Below are 16,854 nucleotides of genomic sequence, written 5' to 3'. Positions count from 1 at the left end.
TGCATAACCTCAGCAGAACCTAGCCCATATTGTGCCACCTTGGATTGCAGGCCCTGGGCAACTTACCAAGCAATTACCTCATGCTTATCATGCTCGCTTGAATTTGGGAGAGCCTTATACACTGGGAAAGCTTGGGTCTCCCCTTTTGGGGAGTCACTACCATCCTGAACTTCTGGCACAGCCTGTGGATGAAGTTTAACAGCTTCCTGGTTACGCCCAGAATCCTCAAATCTATTTGGCATTCCAAGTGTTTCCAATAACCTCCAGTCACCCTCCTCCAACGCTCGCATCTTAACTGACTCTAAGAAGAGACTGTAGTGGGTCGGACGCACTGTTACCGTGCAGTCCTGAAAGGTCCAGGGGCGAGACCAGCGCAGCCTTTTTCTTCGCTGCCCGGGTACAGTCGCCTGATGACCTGGGGCCAGAACCTCATCTGCCTCACTTCCCGATGACGAGTCATCAGGCAAAGGCAACTCAAAGACCCTGGGAGTGAACAGAGATGGACGGAGAGGGGCACTATGGCTAAGTTCGCTAGAGCCAGAACAGACAGCACAGACTACAGCTGGCTGCGCTGCAGTTTGAACAACGGCTTCTTCACGGGATGCTGTCTCGGCTGGTCCTGACCGAGCCTGTACTGGAGCCGCTGCCGCCGTCTCTAGGCTTTCAACCGCACCTGGCGCCGCGCTTGTCTCTTGCACCGTGGCCGCGCTCGGCGCCGCACTCGTCACTGCTCCTATTTCTCGCTCCCCGGCCGCGCTCGGCGCCGCACTCCCTGGCCGCCGCTCCACAGCCGCCGCCGCTTCTGCGTTTTCCCGCGGCAGCGCTACTTCTGGGTTTGCTGCTGGCCGCCCTGCTTCCTGGTTTGGAGCCACGGCTCCTGCGGGCAGCGCGGGCGGTGCTGGCGGTGCGGGCCTGGCGCTCCCCGCACAGCAGGGTGGCTCTGGCATCCACAGCAGCCGCTCTAGCAAGCTGAACAGGTCCTCCACCCTTCGGGATATGTTCAGTAACTCTGTCAGAAAAGGCAGATGCTGTATTAAAAGGTCAATGGCTCGGTTCTGCGACTGCGCAGAACAGTCCAGCGCCAAGGAGGGCAGCGGGCCACACCCAGGAAGTCTCGGCACACTCATGCCCGGCGCTACACTGGCTAAGAAGTTAGATCCAGGTGCATACGCAACGGAGCTAGGAGCCGCTCTGGGGGTCCAGTTTGCTAAGCCGCTAATTTGCGGCCCTGGATAAGCCATGGCCGCCGCCGAGCTGAGCGGTAAGGCAGGCTGTGCGCCCTCTCGCTGCCCTGACCCCCCTGCCTCTGCCGGCGCGGGGTCTCTGGGGGCCACGGAGTCCTGCGATTGTGCAGGGTGAGGCAACGCAGGCTCTGCCTGTGGAGCCAGGGGGGGTTTTCCGAATCCACCATCATTTTCCCCCGAAGCCCAGTCAGCGGGGTCCCCCCCGGACATTCCTCCATCACTCATCACTGAAATAAGCGAGCCAGCCCTGCTGCCACAGTCAAGGTCTGTCAGCAGAATAAATAACGAATGCCAGGTTTTGTATAATTCTAACGCTGCTGGGTCCCCAGTCAGGAGCTCGTGTTGGACAGCACAGCCAAGTTCCTGCCATAAGGCAAAGTCCAGGGCAGTATCTCTGTCCATGGAAATCCCTTTTAAGGTAGCCCAGTCTAATAATCCCGAACTGAGTTTTCAGGAATGGAGGTGTGCATTATACTAAACACACCTTTCCAGACCAGTACCACAGCGTCAGTTTGTGAGCCGCTGTTTGCCATTCCTCAGTCCTGTCGCAATTCCCGGTCCCGGGTGGGAAGGGGAACAGCGTACCTCTAGAGAAATTCGGCTTGGCTCGCAGCGTGCAGGACATATCAGAGAGTGCAGATCACGTCGGGCAGCACCAAATATTACCACAGGCCTGGGCACTAGGGTATATCACCGTGTCCCACAGCCATAGGGAGGAGGAGGAGGAGAGATGATCCAACAGGCAGGAATTGTGCAGCAAGATTGATTGATTTAATTATTTTACAAACTCTTTTATAGACGTTTTTCTTCATAGCCTAATTGGACAAAGGATCAGCCACCCCTTGGGGGTGATTAGCTAAAATCCTAAAACATCCATTGTCAAAATATTTTTCTACTATACCATAAACAAGACTTTCCAAGGTTGCAGGTGGCTTGGTTGTTTACATTCCCTGCTACCTCTTCTGCGTGAGAGAAAAGTCTCTCACGGACTTAGAAAATAGCAAGAAAATCCTTGCTAGCAGCATTTTTGTATCTACAGGGTTTTTTAACATATCAATTTTTGTCAGCTGCTGAAGTTTAGCAAGTGGATTCACTTTGATCTATTTGTCTTTGAATGTTCACGTTGATATTCTCCCCATGTGATGGGAATATATGTAACACCGGTCTTCTCCCAATATCTTTGGTATTTGGAAAGATACAGAAACTCTACTCCATGTTGAAATTTTTTTTCACAGGAGAGCCCTAGATACAGAGGTCTCATCCAAGAGACCTTTCCCTCAGGCAGCCTTATTCCATTTTCCCTTCTGAGAGCATTAAGGCAAGATCTCACCAGGCACTGTTTGGGAATTGAATATATTCATGTAGAAACCTATCAGCAGTTCAGTGAAGAGATTCACGGGTACGAGAGCGCTCAGGGAGGTGGTTCCTTTCAATGGCCAGATCAAATTCAAACCAAAGACACAGGCCAGGCTGGATGCTGTCATTCTGTTATGGATGCTCTCCTGTGAAACCTGGCAAAACATAAACATGAATAGGTATATGCAGACAGGAGACAAGAGACAAAACATGATCCTATATGGAAGAGGAACCAATAAGAGGAGCAGACCCTGGCCATGCGTACATCATTGGTTTCTTACCCTCAGGGCTGACAAGGCAGCTCAGAGCAATGAGGGCACTGGAGGCTGTGTCCTTTGAAGTATAACACAAGGTCAAGCAAAAAGGCTGAATTTTTTCCTTGTGCTAGAAAATTAATTGTTTTCAATCTTTCTATCATAGAATCTATTGTTATCTCTGCTGGGGTGGGGAAAAACAGCATAAAGGAATTTAATCTGCTTCAGATGACATCAGCTCAAACAAGAGGACTTCATACCATAGCAATGTAGCAAAAACTAAGCTAGTGCCAAAATAACCGATGAGGGAAAATGATAAGAGCAAGGAGCACTCTGTTAACAAGGAGACACAGAACTAGGTATTACCCTGAAGGTAGCTGGACAATGAAATGGTGTTTGTTTACTAAGAAATATGACAAGGCTGGGGGCTGCTTTCTGGCCCTTGGTGGCTTATACAGGCTGCATTTACTCTGTAATATTGTACACTGGGGATCATGGACAAATTATGTTTTGGTGGTTCTTTCAGTGGAAAGTCTCTAAAATATCATGAGAGCTACAGCCCATCACACTGTATTATCTATAGCACGAGGAAGAGCTGTACCCTAAGAAAGGTACCTGTGCTGGTTCGGGCAAATTTGGAGGAAAATATCCTCTGATAGAAAGCAGGTTACAACCACCCCACCCCCCACCAGGTTCAGGAAAAAAATAAATTTTCCTCAAAGGAAAGTGAAAGAGATAAAAACTATTTATTTAACAAACACACAGGAAAAGGATAATGATGCTAAATAATAAAATCTCTCTCTCTGCTGAGAGAAACCTGGGAAAATTTCAGAGTCCTTCTGTAGTCTCTCTCTCCCCCTCCTTGTCACTGGGACGGGGTGGTGGGCCCACCTCCAGGGCCAAGGCCTTGGTGGAAAGTCCTCCCAATGTATTCTGATGTTGAAACCATCCAGCAGAGAAGAAGGGAAAAATCGGAGCCCCAGGAAAACAAAGTTCAACTTTCTGGAGGAAAAGGAGCTGAAAACCTGGCCAAAAGCTGGCTGGAAAGAAAGCAAGCCAGGGTGCTTCCCCCCACTCCCTCCGCTGCTGTTAGCAGCAAGAGGAATCTGTATCTCTGTGTCCTTGGAACATGAAAACAAACTGCAAAACTGCTTTGAAAGTTTTGGTCGGGTTTTTTCTCTTCTCAGGCTCAGTTTAAAGGCATAGAAAGGCACAAAATTAATTTCTGGGCATAGAACAGCAGTATGGGATACACATCATAAAGTCATCCCAAGACAGTACCTTAAGTGTACATAGGGCAGGTAGTCTGGAATGGCACAAAGAGCATGTGGTATAGTACTGGAGGACAGTGGAGGCTGGAAGGAGCCAAACCTGCTGCAGTTGTATTCACCTAGTTTTTGGGGCTCCTGACACCTTCCACCCACAAGTTGTATACAGGAGCTTCTTCAAGCACTACTTGAAATACACACATCTTAATCCAGATGTTGCTTTGGAAGGCCAATATCTCAGCTCAAAACAGTACCACTGTGACTTGCTATAGAGCTAGATTTAATTTTTTCTCTTCACGTTAACTATTTCAAAGAATTTTCCCAACTCCAAGATTATACCATGTCTCCCCACCTGCAACCACTCTATAAACATTTCAAGGAGACAGTCAACATTGAAATGATCAACAAAAATACCCACAACATGTCCTCTTAGAGAAAATCCTGAAGATAAAATGAAACAGTGATTTTATCAACTGAGGCAGAGCTTCACTAAGCCTTATCTGTGAGTCATTAATGGGGATGACATAGGAGCTCAAGAGAGACATGGCAATGTTGCTTCATTCCAAAATACATAGCAATCCCTTCCTTAGTAGACGCAAGAAAAAGTGTGCAACTGAACTCTACACAATAATCTTCACCGGCTCACCAAAAGCTGCAAGCAGGGAAACCTTGCCACACTACTGGTACTGACTTTACCCTTTTCCAAAGAAATCAGGCTTCCTACCGTTTCAACCCCCTCACTACTCTCAGTGCCAGATTTCTTTCTCAAAGGTTATGAACATATCGACTCCATCTACACCCCCACAAGCAGCTGATGTGTTCTTCCAGCACTAGATCCTGTAAGGATAGCATGCAGCTAGCCAACCTCTTCATGGGCTACCCCTCTGAATAACTGCAACCCAAAGCTACATTCTACCTAAGAAATACAAAAGGCACATTCAGCATTTGGAATTAACTCCCTTGACTCCTTCTTTGATTCCATCACAAAGTTAGTAACCATCATCTCTGTTTCAATTGAAAATATATGCTCTGTCAATTTGATGAGCTGAATTTTCCAGAGACCTAGATCATATCCTTGAAGCAATCATCTGAACATCATAGGAAAGGATCACTACAAAGAATCACACAGCTTCACTTTGTTAGGTTTTTTCCCCCTTTCACTGAAACATATATAGAAAAACTATTAAGTAATGACAGCCTATATTGTAAGGAAGTAATTTATAGAGATAAAACTTGTATATTGCAAAAATCATCATTGGGAACAAACACTGAAGTTTTGGTTCCACATCACCAAATGCAAAACATGTATGTTCACTATCCCAGAATAATATCCAGCTCCTCCTAGAAAATTATGATGATTTTTGATACCACATACTTTCATCCTAGCACACTCATGGATTCATTTGGTGGCTGGACACAAGTGGTGTCCTCAGGGCTCAGTATTGAGGAAGGTCCTGTTTAATATCTTTACTGATGATCTGGATGAGGGGGTTAAATGCACACCCAGTCAGTTTACAGAAGACACTGAACTGGGCAGGAATGTTGATCTGCTGCAGGGCAGGAAAGCTCTGCAGAGGGATGGGCTGAGGACAGTGTTCTGAGGTTCAACAAGACCAAGTGCTGGGCCCTGCCCTTGCATCAGACCAACCCCCTGCAGCTCCAGGCTGGGGAAGAGGGGCTGGAAATCTGGGAAAAGGAGGTAGCTGGATATGAGTCCAGGTATGCCCAGGTGGGCAAGAGGCCAATGGCACCTGGGCTGTCCTAGCCATGGTGTGGCCACAGGACCAGGAAGTAACTGTCCCCCTGTGCTTGCATTGCTGAGGCCACACCTTGAGTCCCAAGGGCAGTTCTGGGCCCTCATGACAAGAAAGACATTGAGTGGCTGGAGGGTGTCCAGAGAAGAGAATGGTGCTGGGGAAGGCCCTGGAGTACCAGAAGCAGTTGAGGGAGCTGCAGGGGCTCAGTCTGGAGAAAAGGAGGCTCAAGGGGGCCCTTCTCACTCTCTACAACTCCCTGACAGGAAGGTGTAGCCAGCTGGGGGTTTGCTTCTTCTGCCATGTCTCAAGCAAAAGGACTAGAAGAAGTGGCCTCAATTTGTGCCAGTTAGAAAATAATTTTTCACTGAAAGAGTGACAGTGGTCAGACACTGGGATAAGTTGCCCAGGGGGGTGGTGGAGTCACCATCTCTGAAAGCGTTCCAGAGGTGTCTGGATGTGGCACTTGGGACATGGTTTAGGGGTGATTATGGTGATGCTGCGTTGATGGTGGGACTCGATCCTGAAGGTCTCTTCCAACCTTGATGATCCCATGATTCATGGATACCACAGGAGTAAAGCAGTCATTACACTACCTAATGAACTTAAACTGTGAAATACAGAGGGTAGAAACAGCCCTATTAGGTTTTAAAAATATAACAACATCACCATCTCTTTGGTTGCTCAATTACAATGCTCAAAGGAACTCTGCAAAACACTTTCAACAGAAAATTACTAGATAATAAAACACTCCCACAAACTGACTGAAATTTAAGTTTCTACCACCCACTGTCAGCTACTTTGCAGATGTGCCAACTGCTTCTATCTGCTCCATGAGTCATCTAATCCTTCCCAACATGCCCCATCATCTCCAGCCACCCTCAAGCTTTATTGAAGGTAATTACACTTTTCAGTTGGACAAGTGGTTGAGACAAAACATTAATTCAGAGCAATTTTTTCCAGCTTGAACTTGGTTTTAAATTTGCTCCTTTGGTTGCAGATCTGAAGCACAGCTCATGGGTCCCAAACCTTGTCCATTTTCTAGTTGGTCCAGGTTTGACAATTTTAATTTGGCGAGTTTTTGCAATGGTTCTTTCAGGAAAGTCATCCACTCTTCCCCCACATGAGGCATGACTGCAGGGACAGAAGTCAGCAGCAGGTAGGAAAAATGTAAGCCTCTACAGACTCTCCTGCTTCTTTAGCCTTAGACTGCCATGGAAAAATACAATTACAGCATTCTTCTAAATGGTTTCTGGCTTCAGAACTGGGTATCTGTAGCCCTCAGAGCGCTTTGCCAAGAATTCTTCTTTGCAAGGAGACTTCTCTGAGCCCTTTAAGTTTGCATGTGCATTCATAAATCCACTCCACTGCCAGTGCAATGCAGGGCCTGTGCAACACAAGCATTAGTGCATACTCATCTCTCCTGCAATCAGCTGAGCAAGCACAGACATGTTTCACAGGCATTATTCAGGGACTAGCTTGTGAAAACTGGTCTGTCTTTGCCCTCTTGCTCCTGGTTGCCCATTTCTGCCAATGGACCTCAGTCCACTGCAGCTTCAAGAAGACCCTGCAAATCCTTCTCTAGCAGCCAGGTGGACTGCAAAGTAGAGATGGGATGGTTTATACCTTTCACCACTGGGCTCATTACTGGCAAAATCACTACTAATCTAAAGTTAAAGAACTTGGACCTATTTTTTAAATTCAAGTCTGTTACTTCTGTACAAGTTGTCCTGTCTTGCTGTAGCACTCTTGGATTACACTGTTTCATTAAGCAAGAGGGTTGAGACTGCAGAGAAAATAGGGATATTTTTTTCTTCTTTCACAAGCCTGTATCAAACTTGGAGTGTTCAAAACCTGTATCTAGTGATTATATTTCATCCCACTTTATGAAATTGCTACAAGTACCTTTTGCACCACCCAAGACTCAGCTCATGGAAGAATTAAATTGCCCCTTATATGTAAGGCAGAAGGTTGTGCTTGCAGATAAAAACTGGGATTATTGTTAAAGTATGAATTGTGGAAGCTTGTGCAGCACACCAGTCTGCAGTGAATAGAAATCTCTAGCTCTGAGAAAGTTTCATGTTCCCCTGACCCTTCCAAATGCAAATATACCCTGAGACATTAAGGAAGAAAACCCATAGATCAGCAAAAATTGCAGATCTGAGCACTAGTATCACTTGATGCTGTGCTTGACATAACAAGGCCTACTTAAAAATAATGCTATATTCTATTGCCCAATTACAGAAAATATTGTGTGGTACTTTTGCACACCTCCTTAACATATCAAGAGCTCAGCTCTGAAGAAGTGCATTAAGATGATGCATCTCCTACTGGAACAAAGTAGTAGATTCATAACTTAGGCAATTCATAACACTGAGGAGCTATATCAGTTGCTAAAATAATAGCAAATGACATGAGGACTTCCTTAATAGCTTTAGAGTTCAGCTAGACAACAGTAAATGAAAACGTGAGTGTTACAGCAACTGCTGGTTATAGTGATGTGTTTATCCAATAATCTTGCTTTTTGCTAGTATTTTGATGGAAAAAGGGATTAAATACACTTGTTTCTGAAATACACTGTTGGCTAGAATATGACAAACATGACTGTAGCTCAAGAAGAGCTACTGAGGGCCAATTACCTCACTGGTGAAAATCAGTATCATTCCCTAGACATGATTGCTGCGGTGGGCTCTTAGGGCTTTTGAAGGCCAGACCATTTGCTTTAGGTGTCACCTACACCACGACCCTTCATTTCAGGCACCTACGTTTGAAAACTGCAGTCTGAAAAAGGCGATGCATTGCATAAGGTAGAAGGAAAGGAAATGTGAAGCCCTGTGACTGTCTTTTTCTGCACAGCCAAACTATGCCACAAGGCTGAATGTAGAACTATTCAACAGCTGATGTTCCCCAAACCCTCAGACTCGTGGGTTTTCCAGAAATGGGTTAAAAGAGATCGGCAAATCAAAAAGTAGGACAGAAGACATGTGATTAAATTTATCCTGAAACATTAAAAAATCCTTGCAAAATCTTTGCATTCTAAGTTTTTCATTTAACACTAGTAATGAATGGCTATTTTAAACAGGAAAATGCTATTTTAAAGATTTAATACAAAATATTTTTCTGATGGTTGTTCTAAAGCTTATTAATATTTATATAATTTTCTAAAATAACACTAATTTATTTGGTGTTCTAGTTGCCCAAGATCTATACTTCAGGGAAAACAGGTGATTTCACCTATGTTTTCTCCAGCACCTAAAATTACACAACCACTATTTTCATGCTTTTTTCACACCAAAATAGGGAAAAAAACCCACAAAACTAAATAAAAAACAACATACATTGTGACTGTGGAGTGAAGGAACAGGACTTGTAAATATACCAGTGCCAGCACAGTTCATTTAAATGTGCACAGTAGTTTTCATGACATCTAAAGAATTTCATGGTGAAGGGATGGCCAGACTATGGCTTATCACTGACTCGTATCAAAGCTGGAGGGTTCTGTACCCCAAGTTCAGTCTACTAACAAGTACTGTACAACCACCTCACCAGACAATTTAAACTATTCAGTTTTCCCTTCTATGGAGATGTTAAAGTTTGAATTTACAGGAGCAGATTTAGAAATAAAATTATTTTGAGAATTTTGCCCATACTCACCATATGGAGAAAGCATAGCAGATATTTCAGAACAACATTATTGTGTTCAGGAAGTCCTTGAATGATTTGTTTGCATCTGGTGGCTCGTAAACAGCTCTCCACACTTGCAATGTCAAAGTCATTCTTAACTCTGAAGCACCACAATATTACCAAGAAATAACACCTTATTTATATCTGCTGGAATTACTTTATATCCATCTGAAAGACTGACCACAAAATTCAGCTCTACTAACCACGACCACAGTGACAGTGAGGGTTATTCCTTTGAATGCCTCTGTCACATTTTGTATTATTATGTATCTGGCTAAGACTAATGTCTAGAGTATTTTCTCAATGCAGCGAAACAGCCAAAATATTTTTTTTCACCAGAAGACTTTCAAAGGTCTTGATTTGAATCTCACTATCTCTCCATGCACTGAATTGAGACATCTACTTTTTATTGTCTGGTTTTATTCTTGCTGAGACATAGTCCTGCTCAAAGTGCTATTTTGGTAATCTACTAACTGAAAAAGAAACACTTTTGTCACTCTGCAGGAAATTCTTTTGTCATGGCAAAGAATTTATGAGATGGCCATCTGAGTGGCTGAGAATTTTCTAGAGATGAACCTAAGCAGGTTCATTTCTACAGATAGGCAAAACCAGATCTGGACCCCAAATTTCTTGCATCATCTAGACAGTCCAGGTGAGAATTACACTGACATTCATATTTCAAATACTGTATCAAGTGACTCTTTTTTTTTCCCCCCGGGATACTGTAATTATTTTAGTACTGTAAGTTTAACACCAAATTGGAGGAAGATCTGATGATGCTAATCATGCCAAACCTAAAGCAGCCCACTTTTTCTGCATCTGTTGCATTTCTCTCTCTCTCCCTGGGAGTTCTGCACATGGATGTGTGTGTATGTACAAAATTTCAGCATGTTAACTGTTCTTAAAGCACTGAACTAAATGCATGAAGCTTTACTGCGATAAACTGTGGTGACATTTTTCCCACTGCAAAACTATCAGTTATAAAACACACGAGTCTGTGTCCCAAGAAGTTTTTTTGTCAGCCTTCTGCGGAATAAATAACGCAGGAAGTGTAGCAATCCTGGGTAAAAGAAATCTTGCTTGCAGTTTTCATGACCAAAGGTCATGAAACTTTTATAAATTTTTTATGTTTATAAGCTTTTAATGTAAGTTTATAAACATTTAATAAGTTTATTATATTTATCACATTTATAACGTTATTTTATTTATAAGTTTATAAGCTTATAATATTTTATGCTTATATATTTATACATACTCTATATATATATACTTAAATATTTCTATACTTAAACTTATAATCTTTTTATAAACTTCAAGGTTTTATTAATTTTTAAGTCTGTCACTCAGCTTATTTATTTCACAGCTCCCACCAATAACACTTAAAAAAATTCAAGTAAGACCGTAAATAGAAAAGTTTCACTATCATTTCAGACTGCTGTAAAGCAGAAGAAGTACTGTATTTCTGGGTTTTCAGGTTAAGATATGTAATAGATGCATAACACACACACACACACACACACACACACACACACACTCTTCCAGAAGACAGAACGAGAATTTTCAAATCATCCCAAGACAGCTGTCTGTGATTACACCTCTTCAAATCTTCCTTCTGCACTTTATTCACAGCGAAGGTACCTTTGCTGTGGTCCAGCTTGGCTTTCAAGCTTAAGATCTTTGAAAATTGGAATATCACCACAGCATCAGTAAAAGACAGCAGACATCACACTGCATGCACACAAGAAAGCCCAAGGAGTAATCCTTTTAAACTCTACTTTCCAAAATATTTTGTCAAAATTGAAAACACAAGTAAACAACAGTAACATGGGATGAATGTGTCACAGGCACTTTGCCAAGCAAAACCTTCCACTGTTCCTAGACAATGCACTGCCCTCAGATTATTTTCAGACTTGTGCACATTTTTTACTCTCTCACAAAGTAAAAATATCACACTCAGAAAGTCAGGACAAGATTAATTCAGTAAAAATTAGCATTTATACATTCATTTTCCAAATTTCCCCTATTCTTTCTAGTTCTGAACGACTATTCTTAGTCCCTCAATTTCTACCACCTTCCTGTGAACAGACCTATTCTTCAGAATGTCCTGAGATATTGTGTGAACAGATGAATCCTTCATTTGGAAAATGCATGCTCGTGACTGGAGGCCCCCTGGGTTCCCTGCTAGCTTGGCTATAGCCTGGATGGCAAAATCTCATTCTCCGTATGTAGGTGCTAACTCCCAGATATTCTGGGATCTCAGGTGTTCCAGCCCCAGGCATTAAAGGGCATTATAAATTCCTACTCCCTGACAAAGGCTACATAATTAAAGTTTTATAATTCATAGATTTAGATCCTTTATTCCCCAGGATGTTTTCCTATGGAATAGTTGCAATGAAAAAATCAAACTAACCCAAACAAATAAAAAAAAAAAAAAAAACCCCAAAACAAAAACAAAACAGAAATAACAACAACCAAAAAAAAAAAAACACAAAAAACAAAAAACCCACCACCCCAAGAAAACCCCCTAAAAACAAATCCCAAGAAACATATAAATATCTATAACCATATAAATATCATATAACCATCTAACTTTTGTTTCGACAATTCTTCTGCTGAAACTAAAGCTGCTTTGATGCAACGTGTATCACTGAGACTCACTCATTGGTGGGCCATATCATACAAATGGAGCCCTGACCATGAGAGGTCTGATCCAATTGTTAACAATACAGTAGAATATATAATAAACCAGTGAACTTTGTAAAAAGCAAAGAGGGCCTTGGCAACCCTGACTACAATGCTCTGGTACAGATGATAAGGATGAGGCTGTCCATCCATGGCTGCAGCAAAGTATTAATAATATTGTAAATCCACAACTGCCCCTTGCTTAGCAAACAAACAGCTATGATTTTGAATTAGCCAGGTCCGGTTCAACCTGCTGTATAAATTTTTCCAAACATATATATACTCACTAGTGATTCCAAGGACATGATCGTAACAGTCAAATGTTAGCAATGGCTGAGGCAGCTCCCTGAGGAAAGTCTTCAGGATAACTGCAGGAATATGGATATCATGATAATTATCAAAATTCACAGACTTGCCTAAAAGGAGAAGAAGAAGCAAAAAGGGTGTTCAATGATATGTTTTTCTTTAACCTACTCCCTGAAAACTGTTTCTCACAACATTTTGAACAGAAAATCACTTGGCTTTCTGCTGCTGGTAACTCCTGATATTTTATTTTTTCATTTTTCATTTGCATAGAGCATTATGAATTTTGATAAAAGAGGTTCTCCCCATAAAGGCAGTTCAAAAATGACTTCACAGGGAAGTCAGTGACTTTCAAAATTACTTCACTACGTTTCATAAATTATTAGGTAAAATTATATTTCTTTGCCATAACCAGAGGCAAGATGACATAGGGACTTTTTAACTACAGTAAAGTGCATAAACTCAATACAAATTTTTGTGAGGGATTGGTTACGTGAAAAGGGACATATAGATTCAGGATATACAGATTCTTTGCAGCTTACTGATCTGAGAGGCTGGCTACGTGAGAACGGGCACATAGACCCTTGCAGCTAGCTGAGCAAGGTCTCATAAGACAATGCACCACACATCCTGTGTAACAACTGAAGTTGCAGAATATTACATGTATCTTGCTCAATAACTGAACCACCATTGAGTCTTACTGCTGAACTATGGGTTTATTTGCAGAGCCAGCAAGGTTAGGTTTTGGCAGTATAACAATAGACATCTGTGGTTAGAAGGCCAGGGAAAAAAGCAGAACTGCTGACCACGAAAGGGGGACTAAGGAGGGGTTTTAGGATCAGCTTAATCAACGTGAACCACTTAGAATGCGCCGTTACGAATATGCATAAAGCCTATTATTGTTAGTATATAAGGAGTTCTGGTACAATCAGTAAATCGGATTCCTGCTGATCACTCATATTGAGCGTCTGGGTTTCCCCTCTATTGCGACAAATTTTTATGAAAAAATATACAATTTTGGACTCAAACTTCATTAGCTGTTACAGATTTTTTACAGCTCTGGTGTGACATCAAGAGATGACTTGCTATTCAGTAAGCATTAAGTGTCTGTTGCTGTCTCTCAGGTTTCTGTACTAGTGCACTTATTATTTTATGTTACAAATGGCTTTGATTACTTAGTTGCAAGAAATTGCATTTCTGCTTCACTAACAAAACCAGGATGAACAAAGCCTTCACATTACTACTGGCAATGAAATTATGACAGCTTACCCAGATTGTAGAGTTTCTGCACATCTTTGATAGTCTGGATGCTGGCTGACCTCCTGAAGAGGTCTACTTGTAGTCCTGAAAAATAATTTTTAAATTAAACAACTATAAAACAAATTTAAAAACCCCAACTGTTTTAAGGCATTTTTGTGCAGACCATTACTCCTTCTACTTCTCTGGAAGTTATTGGGACTCAACACTCTTGCCTGTCAGTGGTATTTTGAAATACCTGATTCTAGTCTTGAGGCAGTTCTGAATTATTTATCATTAACCTCCTGAAAGATGTCTATCTAACATTGGGGACTAACTGAAATCTGACTTCATCTAGAGAAGAAAAGTGTTGACAAAGGATCTGACTTGGACTTCAGCTTTCAAGGTAAGTCAGTTATCTGAATTATTATGCAAAACAGGGTGGGGGCAAGAACTACTGCTTTTCTTGAGACTTGTGGTACTTCTTGATTTTGAGTTTGGTAAAACTCTCATTTCCCTCTCTCTTTCCTTCTTTCCAGTTTGTGCTGTTCCTCACACCCAGCACATAATGTAATTTCACTCACATGTTGTCTGCTTCCTGCTGGAAGCAGAGTAATTAAAATATTAGCCTGTGCTGGTGTGACAAAACATAAAATTGCAGTTTTGAGAGGTTGGCAGACTAACCATGGCCTTGGAGGCACTACTGTATGTTTCTATATGAGTGAGGAAGACCAGATTGACTTTCTTATTTTTTCATGCAGGTAAGTAGCCAGACTGAAACATTTGAGTATTTCAACTAAAGTACATGTGGGTTTGTTTCCATGATCAAGAATCTCTACTGTGTTCTAGAAAAATTGAGTCATACATTAAGGAAGGATACTCAATCATTCTTGCAAATTCACCCAGGTTGCAGACGTATTTCATACACAAAAAATCAGTAAATAGTAATGAATTCCTAATTGAACTCACCATCTAGTATTGTTCACATGAATTTAGGTCAGTATACTAAAAGAACTGATAACTACCACTGAAGTACATTTTCATAGACAAGTTTCAGGGACTTTTGGCAAGGACCTCAAGTTCTACTTGAAAGTGCTCCACTGACTAGATTTAGAGGTTTGGCTGGAGTTCAGCTGAATACAGCTCCTAGTTACTTCCCAGGAATATATGCCCTTGCCTGTTGAATTGAATAGTAAAATTTTAGCCCATGCACTCAGTTCTGGAAGGAGTATGACATCTTAAACTACCATATCTAAGCTTCTTAACATGCGTGGTTACTAAAGGAACTAAGTAACTATGATATATTTGACTCCTGGCTTTACTCTCCATCAGTTTGTGTTTCACTTAAATAAAGTTACAGCAAATAACATCACTGTAGTAAAACTGTTCCATTTGATTTATATTACAACCTGTCTAAAGACATGGTTTTGGAAGTGGCAGCTGGGAACTGCTAGCTCATGAAGGCACTGTCCTCAGCAATCGTTTCCAGAGAATTTGTGAAATTTTACGCTGGCTGTCAGTGGACTAGAGGTGTTCTGTACAAACAACTCTTTCAGAAAACGGATATCCAGAAACACTTCCAATTTGGTTTGCTGGGTTAATAATTAATGTTTTTATCTGATGTGAATCTTGCTGTAAGGACTACAATGTAATAAATATCAATTATTAACAGGTTTATGCCTTTATTGGCTAAGCTTTCAAGAGTCTTATTAAAGACATTTATGTGTAGCACAGACAATAGCTGTACTTGTCTGGCCCTGCATCCCATTAATGTTACTATAATGGCATGTAACACTAAGCTCTTGCTGGTTATGTTTTTGGAGAGGAAAAAGCAACTTTTATCTTCATCTGCAAAAAGCTGGGATGCAGGCAATATCTGTGCTTCTTCCAGAACTCACTTACCAGGCCAGGTGAAACTGAATCAATACACTGCAATTTGTTTGATCACAGGTGGCGACAAGCCAACTACCAAAGTAAATATACCCAGTGCTTTTTACAACTGTAGGCAACCCAGCCAAATGACAGGACACATAGTTAAGTGCAGGTTAGTGCAATTCTTAGGGAAAAGAAAAAGTCATACTCCTCTATAGTAAATGAACCGCAACAGCAAGTCACATCTTTTTTTTTTATTTTTTGCATATAAGATGCTCAGACCAGAAAATAAGAAATTAGAGTAATTCTTAAATCAATCTAGGGTTCTAACTTCATTCTCTGTTAAATAGAAACATGAGTCAACAGCAATTATGCTCTTGATGGTGAAAACAATGAGCCTGGGTACATTGATGAACTGGGATATACATGAACTGAAAAGGACATTTTGCTTTAGAAGTTTGTAAATCTATTAATTGCTCTCAGGGCTTTCTGTATTTAAGCTGGTCAGGGGAAAGCCACCTAAATCCATGATTTGAGAGGTGGCATTTCCCATGTCACACAACCTGAACAGCATTAGCATATGCCCCCTACAAGGGTCTCATAGCAAGTGATGGGAAGGAAGAAAGGGACCTGATGGCTCCCATTGGATATTCTACTGTGATGGGTAAGTACACAGGCTTATAAGCCTGGAAATACCTTCTCCAACCCTGACTCTTGCTTTTCAGACACTGGGCGAAAAACAACCCAGATCTTAGAACCATAATTAAGTCAACACAGGTTACACACACCAAAATAAAACTAATCTCTGGGTCTTCCTTTTTGCAGACAAAATGCATGCCAAAGCCACCTGAGTCATAGGATGAGAAAACAAAACTGACTGAAGGTAATCCTGATCATTACAGCTCAAAGCATTCATTTTTGTCCTACCAAGAAATAATTTTGAAGCAGTCTATTTAATTTTTGTTAGCAGTGTTCTTCGATCAAATCCTGTTTACAGCATGACCCCTTTCAGCTGTCTCTGTAAAAAGACTTCTTTTTCTGTGTGTACAAGTTGAGCTGTTTTGCCATGAATAGCATGAATAGCACAGTCCATACGGAATATCCACCCTGGAGTAGCAGTGCCAGAGAACTGCGAGGGGATGAGCAGAGCATGTGATGAGGTAATTCAGCATAAACTGCTCCCTACCCTTCACCAGAAAAA

General features: G+C 41.8%; 1 protein-coding gene across 1 annotated transcript in view; it reads right to left on the bottom strand.

Moving 5' to 3' along the window:
• Nucleotides 1–2,221: 2,221 nt before the first annotated feature.
• Nucleotides 2,222–16,854, bottom strand: part of ARHGAP8 (Rho GTPase activating protein 8) — a 65,691-nt gene continuing 51,058 nt past the window's right edge. The window contains 4 exon segments of the mRNA XM_048300618.1: nt 2,222–2,755; nt 9,531–9,634; nt 12,530–12,658; nt 13,815–13,889. Of these exon segments, the coding sequence (XP_048156575.1) occupies nt 2,558–2,755; nt 9,531–9,634; nt 12,530–12,658; nt 13,815–13,889 (506 nt within the window). The 3' untranslated portion in view covers nt 2,222–2,557.

Source organism: Corvus hawaiiensis, chromosome 4 (genome assembly GCF_020740725.1).
Source record: "Corvus hawaiiensis isolate bCorHaw1 chromosome 4, bCorHaw1.pri.cur, whole genome shotgun sequence".
NCBI classification, from domain to species: Eukaryota; Metazoa; Chordata; class Aves; order Passeriformes; family Corvidae; genus Corvus; species Corvus hawaiiensis.
The sequence above is the reverse complement of the archived record's forward strand: the minus strand, read 5'-3'. Positions and strand labels throughout refer to the sequence as shown.